At 48.5% G+C, this 22168-nt stretch overlaps 1 protein-coding gene across 2 annotated transcripts in view; it reads right to left on the bottom strand.

Annotated features, from left to right (window-relative positions):
* Nucleotides 1-22168, bottom strand: part of EVC2 (EvC ciliary complex subunit 2) — a 135292-nt gene that overhangs the window by 91645 nt on the left and 21479 nt on the right. For both annotated transcript variants that reach the window (XM_049630286.1, XM_049630287.1), the window contains 2 exons: nucleotides 20975-21084; nucleotides 15503-15556 (listed from right to left, as the gene is read on the bottom strand). In XM_049630286.1, the coding sequence (XP_049486243.1) occupies nucleotides 15503-15556; nucleotides 20975-21084 (164 nt within the window). The remainder of the gene's footprint in view (nucleotides 1-15502; nucleotides 15557-20974; nucleotides 21085-22168) is intronic.

Below are 22168 nucleotides of genomic sequence, written 5' to 3'. Positions count from 1 at the left end.
ATCCTTATGTAACAACCCTAAGAGGGCACTGGGGATCCATGAACTGTTTTGAGTTAGGGGCAGATTTCTGCAGACACCAGAGGAGAACGTGTAGCGCCCTTCCCTCCCCCTCGACACCGCCTGCTCCCTTCGCTGGGAACACGTCCCATCAGAGGGGTAGCCCGCAGCCCACTCTGGACATCAGGGCCAAGCAGAAGGATACACAGGGCAGGGAAGCATGACACAGCAGGGGCAGCCAGCTGCCAGGCGATTCAACAACCTGACAGGTGGCCCTTAGAGCTCCCGTGGGCTTAACTCGCCCAGCCGCCTCTCTCCTCGGTGGCGTCCTCTGGGCTCCAGCCAGCGAGAGCCCGGGACAAACGTGCCTCTGGGATGGGCCACGGGCGGCTGGCATCTATCCACTGAGAGGAGCTGGTAAGTTCCGGACACTCGCCATCAGCCCCTCCCTCCACCTCTGCCTTAGGGTCTAGACAACAGCAGCAGCTGGCATCTTACAAGAACTCCGAAGGGGTCAAACTCTGGGCTGACTCACACTTAAGCACGCATCAGAACTGCATCCCACCCTGAGTTTCTGATCCCCTAGACCCAGAGACAGGGCCTCACAAGTGGCGCATTTCCAACAAGCTCCCAGGGGCCGCTGCCGTGCTGTTTGTCCGAGGAACACATGTTGAGAACCCCTAGGTTCAGGGTTTCACAAGAATTAACTCCTTGAATGCTCTCAAAGGCACTCTGGACAAAGTGAAGAGCTCTGGATTTCTAGCCCTCCAGATCTGGCTTGAAATTCCAGCTCCGTCACAAGAGCCGTGATGCCATGGATGAGTGGCTTAGGCCTAACCTCTGGCAGCCTCACTTTTCTCGTCTGTGAAATGGGGATAAAAATACGTCACCGCAGGGAGATCAAAGACAACAGTAATGTAGAGATTCGTGCAAAGCTTGGCTTGATCGTGCTACTTGATCACCGATTGCTTATCGGGTGCTTACCGTGTACCAGGCTGTCGGCGGGGGTCCTTTCTCCGTTTGTGGGATGTACCCTCCCTGTGGGCACTGACTGGGTCTGACCAAGGTCCACCTCCCACCTCCTGTTCACAGGCAAGGGGGCCCGTAAACAGCAGAGAGGGTGAAGCCTGGCCTCCGGATTCAGACCACCAGGCTGTGTGACATCAGTTCTGCCTTATTGGCTGTGTAGAATTGGTCAGATCAGTTCATCTCTCTTTGCCTCTGTTCCGTCCCTTGTCTAATGGAGACAGTGGCCGTCCAACGGTCATACTGAGGAGTACACAGGAATATGAACGAAGTTGAATGAAGTCGTTAGAAGAGTATCCGGCCTTAACACTTGCTCACCAAACCCGAGTGAATCTTGCCATGTCTTCCTTTGTGGGCTGTGTAGACAAAGGCAACTCCTTTTGGTACCATAATGGAGAAGCTGTACGGTGGCCATTAATCAGTCGTTTTATCAGAAGGTGACCTCAAGGGGCACCTGGGTGGCTCTGTCAGTTAAATGTCCAGCTCTTGGTTTCAGCTCAGGTCATGAGCTCACGGTTCATTGGTTCCACCCCGTGTTGGGCTCTGCACTGACAGCACGGAACCTACTTCAGATTCTCTCCTTCCCCCTCTCTCTCTCTGTCCCTTCCCGCTCTCTCTCGCAAAATAAAAAAATAAATAAAATTCACAAAATTAAAAAAAAAAGGTGACCTCAAAAACAGACCTGGACCAAGAGCCTCACATTTTGATAACACTTTTACCCCTTGGAGTGTTTTCAACAAAACGTCTATACTCAAAAATAAGAGGGACAAAATGTGTGTGTCCATAACAAGAAGGCTTTAAAACAGTCAGTTCTTTAACTCAGCAGTTTAATACCTAGGATTCTATCCTCAGGGAAGAATTCAAAACTATGCATAAAAGTTTATATACAAGGTTGGCTTGGTCCAGAAATACGCACAAAAATTTAGCTCTGTATTATATAAGACTGTTTTGCAGAGCATCATATAAAGTATTCTAATGTATCCTAAATGTTGCAAAATACAAAGAGCAGTTAAATATTTTAAGTCTCTATAAATTATTCAATCCATATAATGAGCAATCTTGTAGCCATTTTACTACTTCTAAAAAGCACAGTAACGTAGGGTGCCTGGATGGCTCAGTCAGTTGAGCCTCTGTTTGGCTCCGGTCATGATCCCGCAGTTCGTGAGTTTGAGCCCCATGTCTGGCTCTGTGCTGACACCTCGGAGCCTGGATCCTGCTTCCAATTCTGTTTCCCTCTCTCTCTCTGCCCCTCACCCACTCATGCTCTGTCTCTCTCTCTCAAAATTAAATAAACATTAAAAAACTTAAAACAAATAAGTAAAATAAAAAAATAAAAACCACAGTAATGTAAATCTACTACAGAAAAGAGTTCTTAACAAAAGTCAAGGGTATAAAATGATAAGCAAATGTCCTGCTGCCTTCCCCTACCCACTCTAACCCAGCTTCTCAGAGACAAATCTGTTTTTTTTTTAGTTTATTTATTTTGAGACAGAGAGAGTGAGTGCATGCAAGCAAGGGAAGGGCAGAGAGAGAGGGAGAGACAGAGAATCCCAAGCAGGTTCCAGTACCAAAAGCTTGTAGACCAATGTGGGGTTCGAACTCATGAACCACAACATCATGACCTGAGCCGAAGTTGGTCGCTTAACCGACTGAGGGGGCCCCAGAGGCAAATATCTTAAATAGATACTGTTTTTAGTTTTTATGGCTTAGTAAACCAGATGGTTACTTAAACTTGAAGTCTAAAATTTATACATATATCTCTATTTCTTGACTCATCAGCATTACATACTATTAACTGAATTATTATGAACATATTATAGGTACGTATGTAACATATTATGTGTAATACGTATATATACCATACATATACACATATATGCCATATTATATAATTATTAACACATTATTCCCTCTTTGACAGATGTGAATTTAGCTCATGAATTTTTACCTTACAAATTTGTAGGGTTTGTGACCTATAAATATCTCTGCCCTTCCTTCTAATTGTAATGATTATGTTTAGTTTTTCAATTAGCTATCTTTGTAAATTTAAATTAAAAAATTAAACCTCAGTTTTTACAACATTTAGAGACGATTTCTTGTTGTCTTACTAAAAAAAGATAATGAAGTTAATGTCTCACACTTGCCTCTCCCCCCTTGCCTTTCCCACTTCTTTCTTTCACAGTTTATTAGGTTTAAAACATATATATTTTGTTCTGCAATCACAATTCTTTGTCATTTATAGATTAATTATAAAAGCTAAAACTAAAAAAAATTTTAAGACACTATTATTATGATTATACAAATGTTATTCACTGAAGAAATAAGTAAAAAAAAAATCCTATGTTATTAAATATCTGCCCCTCAAAGCAATATATTTCTAATTCAATCCCTTTTCTTACATTTTACCGATTATTCAAAATCATGCCATATTTTTAGTTTGTTAACTAACTTTGGACTAACAGTCCTTTCTCTGTAGCTTTTTGTTTTCCCTGGAGTTTCTCACTGTCTTTCTTTTTTCTTCCTATTATATACCATTTCCTTAATGACATTATCTGTTGCAAGTAGTGGATTTTTTTTTTTTTTTCTTAAAGTCATCATTCCCTGAATGCTTTGGCATTCTGATCTGATCAGAACTGGTTACTTTCCAGGGTTGCTGCTGTCATTTGGAGTCCTCTATTTACAGCTTTCTGTGTTGTCACACATGATTGATTAAAGCAAAACTATGCTTCTTGGATCCCATTTCTTCCTTTTTCTTGGATGCTTTTTTTTTTCAGTGTGATGGGAGTATTCTCAGTATTTTATTTGTTTGCAAGTAAATTTGTTTAGAAAACATTTTTTATTTCATATGTCTTAAAATGTTGTTACTTTGCCCTCATTTGATTTATAATTTGGCTGAATCTATCATTCAAGATCCAAAATCATTTCTCTTCAGAATACTGATGGTACTGCCCCACTGTCTTCTGACATAACTGTGTCTGATGACTTCTTAGAGGGATCTGTTTCTGGCTTTCTAGGAATTTTAAAGTTTTCCCTTTTCCCTTGGAATTCTGAATGTTTAACCATTAAGTTTTTTTTTAATAATATATTTTTTTTTAATTTTTTTTTTCCAACGTTTTTTATTTATTTTTGGGACAGAGAGAGACAGAGCATGAACGGGGGAGGGGCAGAGAGAGAGGGAGACACAGAATCGGAAACAGGCTCCAGGCTCCGAGCCATCAGCCCAGAGCCTGACGCGGGGCTCGAACTCACGGACTGCGAGATCGTGACCTGGCTGAAGTCGGACGCTTAACCGACTGCGCCACCCAGGCGCCCCTTTAATAATATTTTTAATTGTAGTAAAATACACATAACATAAAACTTATCATCTTGGGGTGTCTGGGTGGCTCAGTCGATAAAGCCTCTGACTTTGGTTCAGGTCACTATCTCGCCGTTTGTGAGCTGGAGCCCCGCGTTGGGCTCTGTGCTGATGGCTCGGAGCCCGGAGCCAGCTTCCGATTCTGTGTCTCCCTGTCCCTCTGCCCCTCCCCCACTCATGCTCTGTTTCTCTCTCTCTCTCTTGCTCAAAAAACGAATAAACATTTTTTAAAAATTACCATCTTAACCAATTTTAAGTCCAGTCCAGTCGTACATCACAGTGTGTACAATCACGTTGGTCTGAAATCATTACCTCTACCTGTCCCCAGCACTTTTTCCTCTTACAGAACTGAAACTCTGTCCCCATTAAACCACCCTCGTTGCATCCTCCAGCCTCTGGCACCCACCGTCTACTCTCTTGTCTCTGTGAATCTGAGTACTTCACTTAGCATTAGATCTTTATGGTTCATCCATGTCGTTGCAGTGTGTCTCAGAATTTTCTTTTCTTTTCTTTTCTTTTAATTTAAATTCAAGTTAGTTAACATATAGAATAGTATTGGTTTCAGGAGCAGAATTTAGAGATTCATCACTTCCAGTGAGCACACCCAGTGCTCACCTCCAAAAGTGCCTTCCTTAATGCCCATCACCCATCCAGCCTATTCCCCTATCCACCTCCCTTCCAGCAACCCTCAGTTTGTTCTCTGCATTTAAGAGTCTCTTATGGTTTGTCTCCCTCTCTGTTTGTGTCTTATTTTATTTTTCCTTCCATTCTCCACTTCACACCTGTCAGAGTGGCTAAAATTAACAACTCAGGGAATAACAGGTGTTGGCAAGGATGCAGAAAAAGGGAACCCTCTTGCCCTGCTGGTGGGAATGCAAACTGGTGCAGCCACTCTGGAAAACAGTCTGGAGGTTCCTCAAAAATTAAAAAAAAAAAAAAAAAAAAAAGAACTTCCTTATGACCCAGCAATTGCACTACTGCTAGGAATTTATCCAAAGGGTGCAAAAATGCTGATTCAAAGGGGCACGTGCACCTCAGTATCTACCTCCTCAGCAGTGCTATCGACAGCAGCCAACCTATGCAGAGAGCCCAAATGTTCATTGACTGATGAATGGATTAAGAAGGTGTGGTGTGTGTGTGTGTGTGTGTGTCTGTACATATATGTATATACATTATACATTATATATGTATATACGTGTATACACACACACATATACATAATGGAATATTCCTCGGCGATCAAAAAGAATGAAATCTTGCCATTTGCAACAACGTGGATGGAACTGGAGGGTGTTATGCTGAGTGAAATAAATCAGAGAAAGACAAATACATGATTTCACTCATATGTGGGATTTAAGAAACAGATTTCCTTCCTTCTTAAGGCTGAATAAAATTCCATTGTTATGTATATATCATACTGTGTTTATCCATTCATTCATCATTGGACACTTGGGTGGCTCCCATCTTTTGGCTTTTGTGAATATGCTGCTATAAACATGGGTATATGGATATCTCTCTGAGACCCTACTTCTAATTCTTTGGGGAATACACCTAGAAGTGGAATAATAGGATTATATAATAGTTCTATCTTCAATTTCTGGGGGAACAGCCAAACTGTTTCTCCTCCTTCTCCTCCTCCTCCTTCTTTTTTGATAGTAGCCAGCCTGATATGAGGCGGAATCATCATGGTTTTGATTTGCATTTCTCTAATGATTAGTGTCAGAAGGCAAATGCTTATATTTTATTTATTTATTTTTTCAGCTTTAGGAAGAAGAATGGAGAGATACAGGGAATTGCTGATATCTGATCACCAATAGCATGCCGGTCCCTAGGTTAGGTGCCTGGAATGGGTTTAACTGTGTCTTCCAAAAGGATATGCTTAAGTCTTAACCCCCAGTAGCTATAAATGTGACTGTATTGGGAAAGAAGATCTTTGGAAACAATAATCAAGTTAAGATGAGTTCATATTGGATTAGGGTAGGTCTTATATCTAATGAATGTGTCCTTATAAAGACAGACTCGCACAGAGAGGGTCATGTGACCACGGAGGCAAAGACTGGAGTGAGGTAGCTACAACCAAGGAAGGATTTCCAGGAGTCACCAGAAGCTAGGAAGAGGCAAGCATTCTTCTCCACATCCATCAAAGAGAGCACGGCTCGGCTGACACCTTAACTCCAGACTTCTAGCTTCCAGAACTGTGACAGAGTAAGATTCTGTTGTCCCAGGCTCCCCAGTTTGCGATAACTTGTTACAGCAGCCCCAGGAAACTAATAAGGTGTCAGCTTTACATCATACAATCTTCAGCAATCTTGTAGTGGATGTATTGTCCCCATTCCATTGACAGGTAAACGGAGATGGAAAAAGATTAAGTAGGTAATCAAAGTGCGTAGTAGCCAAAAAACCAAAGCCAGCCCTGCCTGACTCCAAAGTCTGTGTTCTCCCTGCATTAGATCACACTGCTTTTGTCCAGGGGGCTGTGGGGTTTTCTAAACACATCTGGAGTCCCAACCTCCCACACCAAGGTAGAAGTTCCCTGCCTGATTGATGAGAACCAGAAACAAAGACTAGCACAGAATTACATGCCGGCAGGGTCACTGTACTGTAAAAGGCAGGAAGAGATCTCTCTGTCCCCCTCTGTCTCTCTCTTCCTTTCCTACTTCATGAAGTAGAACGGGCCAACGGGGTCAAACCACCAAACTTGTCTCCTCTTCCCACCTTCACCATCTCTGAATCTCCACCTGAGGTCTTACCTTCCTTTGGCCAATCACATGGCCAAGAGAATTTGAAGAGTAGAAGCAGTGTGGCAGACGGTGGCGCAGGATCTAGCTTAACTCAGCGACACCGATGCAATGCAGGAATGAATGCCTGTAACTAGGAAGAGGGCAAAGGCAGGGCAGCTCTACAGATCCCGCCATCTTTCTCCCTTCTCTCTTGGGAATCTGATGCCAAGTGGTAAGCACATCCAGGTAGAGGCTGCCTGCTTGGGGCAGGCCCACTCACAACTCTCACTTTCTTCTTTCAACCTTCACTCATCCATGTTGCTACTTTAAGCTAGGTCCTGCTCCTGCCCAAAATGTTTCTGCTCTTCAACTTTCCTCCTCCATGTAAATGGCTAAAGAAGAGTAAGATCTCAAGATATAGCTTTATGGGAAGACGGAGGCCCAATATAATCATTACCATCATCACCATCACTGTCATCATCACCATCAGCATCACCATAATGTCACCATCATCACCATCACCATCATCATAGTTAACCTGATTCAGCAGACAGTAAATACCAGAGATGGCCCCAAGTGCTTTACATGCATGAATCCATTAACATCTCATAATAATACCAGAAAGTGGGTACTGTTTCAGTCTATATTCTACAAGTTAGAGTTCAATAGTGCTAATCAGTTAAATAAATGGCCCAAGATCACAGAATGAGTCACTAGTGAATCCGGGTTTCACAGCCAGCAGTCTGGACTAGAAGCTTTCACACCACAGCTGCCTCTCTGGGGCTCAGGCTCCAGCCTGGCCTTTTACCAGGAGCCTTGCATTAGGTCATCAAGGTCTTGGGTCACCCTGAACATTGTGATTCCCACTCTGAGTATACAGCTCACCCTTTTGGACCGAGTGGCAGGGCAGGATTTTAAAAATCTCTCAGTGTCTGGACAAAAGCCTTTGCAAACCATTCTTCAAAACTATTCTTAACCATCAGGGTCTTTATTGAACTTTTGCCAGAGGTGAGGCCTTACTCCCTTTATAGTCTTTGAAACAATACTTTAAACTCAGAATTCTTATGTCCATCTCACATGTGCAGAAACCAAGCTTTGCTATAATTTTTTTTTTTGCCTGAAACTCTCTATTTAAGTGAATATATCACAGTGGGCAACCAAGGTTGGCTCGGTGTTTGGATGTGGTGGTCAACTTTCCTGACATCGAGTTCATTCAGTGAGCCCAGTGATGGGTCCTCAAAGGACAAGTGGGGAACAAAAGATCCAGGCCCTGCTCTAAGGAGCTCACAATCTTGCAGAAAAAAAACAGACAAGCAAGCGAGCTGGGGTGACACAGTGTGGCTGGGTGAGGCTGGAGAAGCCTGGAGAAGTAGGGTGGGGAGGGGTGCAGCTCCTAGCCTAGCTCAAAGGACAGAGGCTTTACACGAGGTGACCCATGGACAGAGGAGAATGGGCCAGGAGGAGGGCAAGCCAGGCAGAAAGAACAGCATGAGCCGGACCTGCTATGTGGAGGAAATGCACCCCGGGTCCCAAAGGGTCTTCAAGAGCAGGTTAGTGATTTGTAGCAGCGTCCGAATGGTTTGGGGGGGGGGGTGGTGACTGCAGGGTTTTAAGCCAGGAAGTAACACGGTCAGATCAGTATTTTAGAAAGGTAGATCTGGCCATTGCGTGGCATCAGCCTGGAGGAGGATAAACGAGATGTCACAGCCAACAGAGAAATGATGACAAGGCTGCAGGAGGCAGTAGAATCTGCTGATAAAGACCATGGACTCTGGCCCTAATTGAGGGCTCAGCTCTCAGCTCTGCCCCCTACCACACTGTGGGACCCCGGGCCTCCCTCTCTGCAAGCTGAAATCTCCCCCATCTGTAAAAATGAGGATTAAAATAGTGCCTATGGCAGGCATGGGGCACCTGCGTGGCTCAGTCGGTTGAGCGTCCAACTCTTGATTTGGGCTCAGGTCATGATCCCACAGTCATGGGATGGAGCCCCGCATCATGCTCAGCATGGAGCCTACTTAGGATTCTCTCTCTCTCTCTCTCTCTCTCTCTCTCTTTCTCTCCCTCTGCCTCTCTTCCCTGCTTGCACGTTCTCTAAAATGAAATAAAAATAAGTACTCCTTACGGTTCTTAGACAGGTGAAACACAGAATTACCATACAACCAAGCAATTCCACTCCTGAGTGTGTACCCCAACGAATTGAAAACAGGTGCTCAAACAAAAATCTGTACCTGAATATTCACAGTAGCACTCTTCATAATAGCCAGAAGATGGGGGAAGCCCAGATGCCCATCAGCTGATGAAGAGATAAACAAACGTGGTCCACGCCCCCCCCCATACAATGGAATAGGAATCAACCATAAAAAGGAATGAAGTCCTGACATATGCTACAACACGGATAGACCTTGAAAATGTTACGCTAAGGGAAAGAAGCTGGAGCAAAAGGCCACATTCAATGAGATGAAATGGCCACGACAGGCACACCTGTAGAAACAGAAGGCAGATCAGTGGTTGCCAGGGGCTGAGCGGGAGGAGGGGATATTGGAGAGCAACTGTTCAATGGGAACAGAGTTTCCCTTTGGGGAGATGAAAAGGCTCCAAACCTAGGCAGCAGTGATGGTTGCCCAACACTGTGAACATACTGAATGTCCATAATGGTAAGTTTTGTGTATGTGTACTTTACACACACACAGAAAATAGGACCTACTGGCTAGGGATGTAGTACAGAGACATCAGTCAGCAAATCTGAGCTGCTATTACTGTGACGACTGGAAGGCTGGAGGGAAGGGCAGGAATTGGGAAAACATTTAGGAGACAGAGTCCACTGGTTATGGTGACTTGAGTGCTGGAACGGATGTGTGGGATGCTAGAGATGGGGGCCAAAAGCGTCCTTGGATGTCTGGCTTGGTAGGCTGGGGGCTGGTGGGACCAGCCACCACAGGGACGGGTACAGAAATGTATGCACTTAGAGCGCCAGAAATCAGCCCCAAGGTAATCACTCTTTTAAGACTTCCTCTAAAAATCTCGCAGCCAAATTCCACTGATAATCAGTATAAGAACAGATTTCAAAGAGTTTATTTACCATAAACTTCATTAACAAATAAAGAAAGAAAAGCAGTTGAGTGGTCCCAGCCTCCTTGTCCCCAGGCTCTGACTTTCCCTCTCGTCTCTGACAAAGAATCACGTGCTATTGCCATCGTTTTAATCACGTATTGGCTGAGAGCAGATTCCTTTGATGAGCTCTGTCAGTGCATTCAAGAGGAGCAATGATGGGGAAAAACGTCCTTTCAAAAAGAATGCTTTCAGTGCTTCTAATCTAACATCAAGTTACAAAAGCACCAGGAGGAATTATGTACACGTTGACTTCAATTATGTAATAAATAAATTCAAAGACCCGCAGAGGCAAGAAGCCAACGTGTTAGCAGCGGTCCTCTGCTGGTGAGATTATGTGCTAATGTTACTTTACTTTTCCAATTCTTTGCGTATGTGTGTGTACGTGTCTCTGTGTGTGTGTCTGTGTGATACCGGGAGGGTGTTTTCTTTGTCCACAATGGTCGTATATTAAATCCCACCCACCTATGCCTCAAAAGACAGAAAAAAGTTTGAAGAGAAAAACATACAGAATGATTTCTCTGAAATTGACTTTAAGAGTAATTTGCTGAAATCCTTCACTTTGAGCTAAAGATCCAAGAAGCAGGGGGAGTTACTTACTTGCGGATGTGTCTCCCACAACCCTTGAGGGGCAGCTCTGAGAGCAGACAGTCTCTGGGCTTCCCAGCTGACAATGCTGACAGGAGTGAGAGCTTAGAGGCAGTCACAGGTAGAGGCAATCACACTTACCAACAGAGCTTTGCTGAGGTACCAGTCTGGTGAATAAGCAGATTTGGGAACAAATTGCCCAACAGGACTTTTAACCCTGTCAAGCTTCAGGACCCTGGCCAGTTCCCAGAGCCTCTCCAGACACAGATTTTTGTTTTTTTAACTCTCAAATGAGAAAGTGAAACCAGATAATATTTAAAGTCTCTTCCAGGGCAAAAATTCTGTTCTGATGTCACAAAAATGTATTAAATGCCAACCAAGGGAACTAGGCCAATGTCACGGAATGACAAGGTTTATCAGGTGTCTCAGCGTTGTGGGATTCCCAGCCAAGGGGCCTACCAGCATGCCTGGGGGAGGTTCAGGAATCACAGATGTGCACAAGTTGGACAGGGTCTTTCAGGGCATTTATGAATTGTCCAAAGCACAGGTAAGAAAAGAACAGCATATACAAGACCAGAGCAATGTGGAAAACACAAGGACCCAGCAGCACCTGGGGACAGTAGAAGACCAAATTTTCTGATGGATCCTGAATATTACCCTGAGATAACTGGGATTAATCCAGCAGGCAACAGGGAGTCCCTCCAGAAACAGAAAAGCAAGCAGGTTTTGGGTTTTATAGAAAGAACACTACAGTGAGGACGACGGGCTGGAGGGGAGTAGGACTGGACAGTTAGGAGGCTGGTGCAGTAATCCAAACATGAGGTGACACAGAGAAGGTGGACATGATGTGTGAGTGCACACCTCGCATCCTGAGAGCATCTCAAAGCCATGTGATCCTGCCAGCAGTTACCTGCTCCCTCCACAAAGGCACAAAGGTACACGCTGCAAATCCCCGTGTTTGAGAAATTCTCATATAGCATATAGCTGTCTACAGACGCATTCTCTTTCTTATTAATAGAAATTCTTCGCATGTCGAAGACACTAAACCCCTTTTATGTATGTTACAAGTATTTTCCCAGGTTTGTCACTTTCGTAATGCTGTTTTTAAATGTAAAATTTTCAACTATTTGTGTACTCAAATCCATGGTTCTCCCTCATGGTTTTCTTCCTGTCATATAATGCTAACCTATATTTATTTTTTACAAATCGTTTTATCTAGATTTTAATCTGATGAGGGAATTCGCTTTATTTTCTTCTGAGAGATTCAGCCAGTTGCCCACAAATGGTATGAATGATACACTCTTTCCCCATTGATTTGAAATACCTTTTTTTATACGTACATCTGTGTAGACAATCTATTTTACGCCCTTGGTCTGGCTTTTCCTGCAGAGCTGCATACGGCATTAACGTAGCTTTAGAATTTTTTAATATGTGCTAGGGGAAATCCTCCTATATTACTCTCTAATTGTCACAATGTTCTCACCTAGTTTCATAAATTTGTATCTGCAGGTGAAACGGATTAACTTGATCGCATTTCTCCCCCCAAATCCGACTAAAATGATTATTGGAACTGCCTTCTGCATGAATTTGGGGGACGTAACAGGTAGTTTAAACATCTCTCTCTTGATTGGATCTGAGATCCCCCTTCTCCCGATCTCTGCCCCGGCACCCAGCCCTTTCGTGAGCACACGGCACCAACATAAGAAGCTGTGGGGAGGTCCGGCGCAATCTGAACACCCGTGTCCAGCACATACAGCGTGATTATTTCCTCCCGGAGCCTCTCATGCAACAGACAGAAAGGGCAAGAGGGCTTGAGATAGGAAATGGGGACCTTGCTGTCCTTGGCTGACACCTGCCGATTTCACCCTCAGGAAGGTAAGAGAAAAACAAAGGAGATGATGGGGTCTCTTCCAGGGGTTGAAGAATCCCAGCCTACAAAGCGCAGACTTCATGCCTTTACTCTGTTTAGTTGTATGATGGCAGGGAGCCTCCATCCTCACTGCCCTGCTCCTCCCGTTCACTCTCACACTTTCCTGATGTAATGACGTCACCTCACAGGTGCCCCCGTCAGCCGTGCTAGGACACATTCTGTAGCTGGCAAGAGCCTTGGCTGGGTCATCCATACGCATAGCTCACTGGTGCCAGGAGACCTCGGTTCACATCCCACCAACAGCTGAACCGGCTCAGCCTCGAGGTCAGATCTTCAGTGGCTATTCTAGAACACCCTTCCTCCGTCTTTAACTAGGTCCTTCCCTTAACGACCTCCAGCTGAATGCTCACCTCCTCCAAGAAGCCTGCCGTCTACCCAGCACTCTTTACTGCCCGTATCTGCAGCATGTATGACCTAGATTTCGGGGTCACAACCTCACACATTCAGTCATGGCAGCTGTGTGTGGTTTGACCTTTGTTCTTCTCATTTAATGTCTCAGTGAGGGCAAGGGGACAGTGGGTGGTAGGTGATCTGAGTCTCCAGGCTGCCCCAGACTCCACAACGCCCTGGAATCTCACACGGGGATTGACTCACACTTATGGCACCCGATGGCCCCTTGGGCTTGAGACCCTGACACGTGACACCCATTCACGAAAACCACAGAACAGCTGCAGAAGGGTGCTGTCTGCATGTACACGTAATAACGATCCCAAAGACCACAGCTGATGCTTACAGAGCACTTAAAAAACGCCAGGCACGGGGCACCTGGGTGGCTCAGTCGGTTAAGCGTCCGACTTCGGCTCAGGTCACGATCTCGCAGCTTGTGGGTTTGAGCCCTGCAACAGGCTCTGTGCTGATGGCTCAGAGCCTGGAGCCTGCTTCGGATTCTGCGTCTCCCTCTCTCTCTGCCCCTCCCCCACTTGCACTCTGTCTCTCCCTCTCTCTCAAAAATAAATAAACATTAAAAAGTATATAAAAAAAAAAACAAAACACCGGGCACTGTGCTGAGTGCTTTACATACCTCAATCCATTTACTTTGGCGACCACCCTACGAAGGGGGTACTATTGTCAGTCTCCTTTCATAGCCGGGAAATGGAGACTCAGGGAGGTAAGTAACGCATCCACAGTCACATACAATCAGTGGACAGACAGGGAGTCAAAGCTAGGCCCTTGGCCCGAGAACCTGATGCCCCACAACGCTGTAAGGCCATCGCATTTTGTATGCCTCATCTCCCCACTCAACGGTGATCTCCTTGAACGTGGTCCACAAGGGTAGGGTCACCGGGACCAGGGGCGGTAGGGCTGACATCCAACCCAATGCTCCACTGCCTGACTGCACCCATGGGTCTGCACCCCACAGTGGGCACCCACTCCTGTTTCCCTTGAAGGCAATGTGTGGCCTGGAGGCTGCCCCGAAGACCTGGGTGTGGCTCACCTCCATCCACGTGGGAGCGGGGGAAGGGCTTACAAACATCGACGAAGTGAACCTTCTCTGACTTTTATTACAGTCACGCAGCGACTAGACAGCAAGCAGCAATCGCCAGCATTGACAACGATCAGCTCGGCCAAGGGAGGCTGACCTACTGAGTGCCATCCAGAAGGTAGGGCGCAGAGTGGGGCACAAGGATGCAGGAGACACGGCCCCGACCCTCCAGGGGCTCACAGAGAAGCCAAGATGGTTTGCACCCATCTTCCTGCCTCCCCTGCCCCCCCGAAACCCTCTCCTTGCTCTAGCCAGACTTGGATTTTATTTCCATCTCTTTTGGACAGGGATTTAGCTCCTTAGGAGGCGGCGTGGCCCAGCCGCAGGGCTCTGGAGCCCCAGTGTTCAAACCCTGGTTCTAACGCCCGCAAGAAAAGCACACTCACAGGCCCAAGACTGGTACCCTCTGAGAGGCCACCGTGCAAGGCAGGGCCTCGGCTGGCACGCGGGAGCTTGGGTTTCTGGACAGTAACCACCGCTGCCTGATAAGAGTGGCTCACTGTGCCTAGGCGGCCGTGTAAACAGCGTGGTTTACACCGAACACACTCCTGGAAGTCTGGAACATGCCAGACAAGGGTGCCCGTGTGCCCAGCCTCCAAGAAGAACCCTGGGGCCCGTCTCTGACGAGCCTCCCTGGTGACAACATTGACGTGTGCTGTCACACCTGCTGCTGGAGAACAAAGGGCATCCTGTGTGACTCTGCCGGGAGAGGACTCTGGAAGCTGAGGCCCGGTGTCCTTCACACTTGGCCCCGTGCCCCTCCGCCCTCCGCCGATTCTCCTTCGCATCCTTTCCGGTAAGAAATCAGCCGGGAGCGTGACTATACGCGGAGTCCTGTGTGTCCTCCTAGTGAAGCACCGAGCCTGGGAGTGGTCTTGGGAACCCGGACACGCTAGCCAGGTGACCTTGGGCAAATTACTTGACCCAGATGTGCCTCGGTTTCCCCATTTATGAAGCGAAGGCGATTTAAAAATGGAACCCAGCCCCCCAGCGCTGCCGCGAAGATCACACGACTCAGCGTGTGTGAACCGCTCAGAATGCCTGTCTGCAGCAGGTGCTGAGGTAGTGTGAGGTGTGGTCCCACCGTGTGTATACGCCATCCTGTCCAGACGGAAGGGCCATTCGGGAAACCAGCCAACGGCTTGTAGCCGTTGTAGCCGGTCTGGGGGACCGCAGACTGCCAAGGCCGGCGGCCGCCCCTCCCCTTGGCTCTGAGGACACCCAGGGACCAACACACCAGCATGAAGGCACATCGGGGCGTAAGGTGGCTGTCCAGCTCGGGCATTTTCTCTTACCTTTATCTTCTCTTCTGCTGTTATGGTGAAAAGGGCTTTTAGTTGCGTTCTGTTCTAGAAAAAGAAAGAAAAAAATGCTTTCATCAACGAGTTTTGGGAATCTGACATTTGAGGCACCCGCCACCCGCCGTGCCTGGATAGGCACCGGGCCTTGGACTACTGGGGGCCAGGGGCCTGCGGGGGTCTTGAAGTCCCTTCAGAACAGGAAAAAGGTGGGGCGCCTGGGTGGCACAGTTGGTTGAGCATCCGACTGCAGCTGAGGTCGTGGTCTCACGATTCGTGAGTTCGAGCCCCGAGTCGGGCACTGCGCTGACGGCTCGGAGCCTGGAGCCTGCTTCCGATTCTGCGTCTACCTCTCTCTCTCTCTCTCTCTGCCCCTCCCCTGCTCATACGCTGTCTCTCTCTCTCTCTCAAAAATGAATAAACTTAAAAAGAAAATTTTTTTAAAAGAACAGGGAAAAGGTGTGTGGAAACGTAGAGCCTCGTTCTCTCCCGGAGGTGCGTGTGAATCCAGTCACCAGTTTCCCTAACTGGTGAGAGAGCAGGAACAGAGTGACCTGTGGTGAGATGCCTGGGGTTGGGGTCTGGCCAGACGGGGCAGAGGACGGACTCCGCAGCTCACGGCCACGGGACGGAGGAGCCACGGGCCCTCCCCAGCACCGCTTCCTTCAGGAAAAGTTGCCGACGACGGCGGTGGACGGGGCTCTGCTGAGCTCACCTCCCGGTGGGATGAGCCCGGCCCCCAAACCCCAACGCCCCACGGGTCTGCCTGCTCGGGTCGCATCTCCTCTGCTCGGGAGCTACAGGGAAACGGGAAACCGCAGGGCGTTAGGACAGCTATCTGTCCAAGCGCGTGGCATCGGAGAAGACGCACGGTGAGAACACACTTCCTCCTGGGAGAGCAGGCAGAAGGTCTGGCAACTGGGTTGGTGGTCAGAGCCAGACTGCCAGGACTCACACCAGGCTCCCTCACTCACCAGCAGCCTGACCTTAGGCAAGGTATTGACTTCCCTGTGCCTCGGTCTTCTCATCTGTAAAACGGGAACCCTATTCGACTCGTGGGGTTGCCGTGAGGATTAAATTAGCCAGGATAGAATCTAGAAGTGTGCGTGGCACGCGGAGGGAGCCCCGAAAGCATTCTCGCTGGTGGCTGTAGTCGTGGTATCGTTGCGTACAACCTGGCCTTGAGGCTCGGAGCTTGGAGCCTATGAGCGAGGCAGCCCTGTGTTGTTCTATCACAGCCGCTGCGGAGGCCTCTCTGTCTCACGGGAGGGACAGTCCATCTCCAGTGGAACCCCCTACCCACATCCCACAGCAGCTACAGTAGCAGCCCAAACCCGTTGAGGGCCAGCAGGCCAACCTAATGGAGGCTTTGAAGGGAAATAAAAACACTACCAGGTCCTTTTCTAGGGGGAAAGGGAATTTAAAAACAAAACAAACAAACAAAACAAAAAACAACAACAAATATGAGGCTGCATTCAGAAGCACACATTCGATTAACGTTTTCCATGCCCTTCTCTCTCTCCGGGTCCCTCCTCCCGTTGTTTTCTGACACCCAAGGTCTAAGCCGAGAGAAGTGTCAATCAAGTGTGTGACAAAGCTTGACTTCAGCTCTTTGCAAAACATAAATCCTCAGCCCCGTGCTTGCTGTGGGAACTTCAAGGCTTGAGCAACACGCTTTATTTTTTTTTTACTTTTTTTTTCTAAAAAATTTTTAATATTTATTTATTTGAGGGGGGTGGAGAATGAGTGGAGGAGGGGAAGAGAAGGGGGGGAAGAGGGAGGGAGGAAGAGAGAGAGAGAGAGAGAGAGAGAGAGAGAGAGTCCCAAGCAGGCTCCACACTGTCAGCGCAGAGCCTCACATGGGGCTTGAACTCATGAACCAGGAGATCATGACCTGAGCCCAAATCAAGAGTCAGACACTCAACCGACTGAGCCACCCAGGCGCCCCCAGGAACACGCTTTAGATCACAGCATGAAGTCAGCAAACACGGACCAAGTAAAATATAGTGGTGACTGCATAATGTGTAAGGTGGGCAGGAAATTTTCATAAGACACTTGACATAAATGTTCTAGGTCTTTCCCCGTTAGCCATCCATCACCTAGGGTGTGTTTTATCTAAACTCGTATGAATGTGGGGTACGCGTGTGTGTGTTTGAGAAAGTGGCTTCCAGATCCAAACTCCATGCACCTGTGGCTGTACCACCTCCTGCTGAGGGAATCGGTGAGTGGGAGCCACAGTTGGTCCCCCCTGCCCCGGCTTATCTGCCAGGGACGCATTCCAGGACGCCCAGTGGATGCCCGAACCCGCACTAGATGTGTTTTTTTCTGTACATATACACAGTTTCGCTGATAAATGAGGCACAGTAAGAGACTGACAACAATAACTAAAAGTAACAATACAGTGTAGTAAAAGTTACGTGAATGTGCTCGCGTGCTCGCTCGCTCTCTCGCAAAATGCCTTCTGCCCTGTACTCGCCCGTCAGTTAGTGATAATGTGCAGATTACACACCCCTGGGATGAGATGAAGGAGGTGAATGGCACGGGCCTTGTGACATGGCCTCAGACTACTATTGACCTGCTGACCACAGGTCAGAAGGAACGTCAGGCTCCAGACCACGGCCGGTCCGGGTAACGGCAAGCACCGGAAACAAGACCGTGAACAAGGCGGGGCGGGGCGGGTGCTGTATTCTCGCGGTCTCCTCCGTTACTCTGATGCCATTCTAAAACGCCAGAACGAGAAGAGATCCGGGTGAGACCCTTCCTGCTCCTGTCATCGTTCCGACGGGGACGCCGAGCCCACCGAGGCCGCACTGCTTCTGAAACACAGCCGGGGGGGCGGTTCCCAGGCTCTGCCGGGTCGGCCATCGCCCCCGCCCTACTGGAAGGATTCCATCCTGTGGAGTGCTTGCCTGTTTAAATAACGGTCATTTCCGCCCCCCTCTTGTCGTATCCGACGTCTTGGGACTGACTGACACGCAGAGCTAACCAGTGCTCTCCTGTGCAGCCACTGGAGTCTCACTCAGAATTTGGGTCATAATCAGCCCCAAACACACTTGACCTTCTCCACATCACGGATGGAATCCCAGCAGTCCCCCGATGGACTGTGAGGTCCAATCGGATGAAACGACTTGAGAACACGGTACAGGAGCCCCTTGTCCACTGCCAGCACTCGCTTGCTCACTCGGCAAGCACCGGGCCCCCAGGACCCATTTCCATGGCGGAATCTAGGTCGGGGCAATGCTGACCGTCTACCAGAGCCGGCAGGCAGGAGCCCCGAACGCAGGCCAGTGAAGCTCGGAATTCTGGAATTTTCAGGTGGGTGGGTGGGCACTTTCCTTTCCATCTGCAGAACTGCCTAGAGAGCCCCCTGAAGGTCTGGAAGGGGTAGGAAACTGCAGGCCATTGCACAGAGACACATCGTTTCCCCACAAGAGACTGGAGAGTCTTCTCCAGAAGACTGGAGGAGAATCATCCCCTTCCCTGAGGTTCAGAGACATTAAAAAATAAAAGAGAGGTGCCTGGGTGGCTCAGGCGGTGAAGCATCTGACTCTTGATTTCAGCTCAGGTCACGACTGCATGGTTTGTGGGTTTGAGCCCTGCATCACAGGCTGTCAGGCACAGAGCCTGCTTGGGAGTCTCTCCCTCTCTCTGCCCCTCTCTGCTCACGCTCACCTTCTCTCTCTCTCTCTCTCTCTCTCTCAAAAATAAATAAATAAACTTAAAAAATAAAAACTTGCCTGAGATTCATTAGTTTACAGATTTGTTCATTCATTTACTCAACAAATATTTACTGGGTATTTCCTGTGCAGAGGTCTATTTTTTGGCACTGGGAACACAGGTGTCAAGAGGAAAGACGAGGTCCCTGGTCTCACGGAACCAGGGCGAGTGTGAGGGTTTCTTATGGAAATAAGAGTCAATATGACAGCAACACATCAAGCAAAGGAACAGACAGGACCCATCAAGGCGCGGCGGCTTGGGCAGCGCCCTTGAGTGAGTGAGGGGCCCCTCCAACCCTCCCCCGCCGCCCTGCCCCACACCCGCCTTCCCCAGAGCACTTCCTGGCGGTCTGAGGTCTGAATGTTCCAGGATGAGGAGGGGCGGGCTTTCAGTCTCATCGACTTTCTGAGTCTCCCACTGTTGGTTTCTGTCACCTTCTTAAATTCTGATTTTCACTTACTTGGTTTCCTGTCCTCTGAAATTGGGATGGTATTTCTTCTGGGTCATGTTGCCACTATTTCTGTATCCTTCTTTGTCCTCTGTTCTTGACTTTGTACCTGATTATTTTCTGAGACATTTGTCTCGTCTGACAGGTTGATAGTTTCCCTGTATCAGGTCTTTACCTTTCCGGAATCTTTCTTTTATCTTATTTTGTCTAGGATTTTTTTCCTAGTGCAGCAGCAAAGTCACACACTGGTCCATCGGCCTTGGGTGGAAGGAGCCGGAAGCCGTGCAGTCCGATTAGGATTCTGTGGCGTGACCCGGGACAGTCACGCTCGGAGCCTCATTTTCCCCATCTAGTAAAAGGTACTTTTTCCAGGGGCCGGAGTCATAACAAAGTGACCAACGTAACTAGAGCATGAGGTCCTTGAGGACAAGGACGCACTCTCCTCCTGTGTCCCCACAGTGTGCACAGCATCCTGGCATGACACTCAACTGTATACACAGATTAAAAGGTGACTGAAAAATGAAGACACTAACAGCAATGGTGTTACAGGCTGAATCGTGTCCCCTCAAAACCCGGATGTCGAAGCCCGAGCTCCCAACACCTCACGACGTGACTGTATTTGGAGGTGGGGACTTTACAGAGGTGATTAACCTGAAATGAGGCCATTAGGGTGGACCCTGATCCAATCCGACTGGTGTCCTTATAAGAAGGGGATCAGGACACAGACACATGGAGGGATGACCGCGTTAGGACACGGGGAGAAGACAGCCATCTACACACCAGGGAGACAGGCCTCTGAAGGCACCAAATGCCCACAACTTGATCTCAGACTTCTGGCCCCAGGAGCACGTAAAAAACAGATGTCTGTTTGCTGCTAAGCCACCCACTCTGTGGAACTCTGTCAAGGCAGCTCATAGCGAACTCACATAAACAGTAACTACTGGGCTGAATGCCTATTATATGCAAAACACAGGGACGACAAATTAAAGCTAGTGATGACTTATCTTTATAACAAGCCAATGTCAGGCCCACAGGAGTTGAGTAATTAAGGTCCCGATGAGATGCCAGGGAGCCAGGTTCATGGCAAAGTGTGTGAGATTCAAGGGCCCACGCACTTGTCTGGAATTCAGTATCACTGGAGGAAGGAAAGAGGGAAGGAAGGAAGGAGAGAGGGTAGAAAGCAGGGAGGGAAGGGAAGAAGGGAGGGAGGGAAGAAAGGAAAAAGCTAACAGATACCGTGCCCCAAGTGTCAATGCTTCCAAAACAAGAGCGACAAGACAGAAATCAGAGTAACAGGGAAATACCGGTGCTGAGCTCTGGAAGGTGAGCCAGGCAGGAAGCATCAGGACGTCTCCGCTCCCAATTTCTCCGGCCTGGATGGAGGCTGTGTAGCTGACCAAGAAGGAGTCTCCAACTGCTCAGAAAGAAAGCAGGTGTGAGTCAAGAAGGGGCCCCTCCACCACACCCCGGACAAGCCACACATCAACGGAAGCCACCATCATCGCTGACGTGGGCAGCGAGGGCACCGCTCGGGTCTCAGGTGCCCGTCATCAGGACGGTGAACTACGCATGCCCACTCATGGGGTCCCTCTTTGTCACCTAGAAGAGGCTGTCAGCACATGCTCGGTCTTACCTTGGCCCCCGGGCCCAGCCAGCATTGCCCGGGACGGGGTGGGTCAGTCTTCCTGGTCCAGGATAAGGCTCACTCACACATTTGGGAAGCCCAGAACCTTTTTGTTTTGTCCGGGGTCCAGGTGAGGGCCTATTTACCCCCCGCAATCCGGTCCACACAACTAAAGAAGACGGTCTCCACGGGATTTTTGGGCCTTGGCCGACAGACCGACAGTAAGCACTACTTTGACCCCTCCGGGGGGCTGGTTCTGTGAGCACAGCAAGGGGTACGGGGAGGCAGGACCCGGAAGGGGCTCTAGAGGTCACCATGGGTTCACGTGGGGCCCCCTCCAGCCACATGGTCTCTAGCTGGCCCTCGACTGCTTCATGACAAAAACCAATTGGATTTCAAGGGAAGCTTCCCTGGAAGACAGGGTCCGTGGCTCAAAGCTCTGCTTAGTAGGAAGCCAGAACCGAACTTTCCAGCTCTCCCAGCTCCGCTACTGGACAGGGGCCACACCCAGACCCCAAGGTGAACGAACCACCGGGGAAGAGGGGAACCCCAGACGAGGTCGGGTGACGGAGAGGCCACCATGTGGGTTTCTAGCTTTGCAGGAGGCAGCGTGCCCTCAGCCCCGCTTCCTGGAGGTGCCCCCCTGCCCCCCATCTGATGTTGGAGGTAGATGATGCCCACCTTAAGTACTAACAGTGGATGCTTCCACTGAACTGATGTCCTCAGGTGGCTCTAGGCACCTGCCAGGGACCAAAGGCTCTCGGGGAACTAAAACCAATAAGGAACATCTCTGTCCCGGTTCTTTACGACGGGTGCCTCCAGCCTTAGCCACGGTGCATGAAAGTACTGAGTGCTGGGTCTGGGGACAAGGCTG

Source organism: Panthera uncia, chromosome B1 (genome assembly GCF_023721935.1).
Source record: "Panthera uncia isolate 11264 chromosome B1, Puncia_PCG_1.0, whole genome shotgun sequence".
NCBI classification, from domain to species: Eukaryota; Metazoa; Chordata; class Mammalia; order Carnivora; family Felidae; genus Panthera; species Panthera uncia.
The sequence above is the reverse complement of the archived record's forward strand: the minus strand, read 5'-3'. Positions and strand labels throughout refer to the sequence as shown.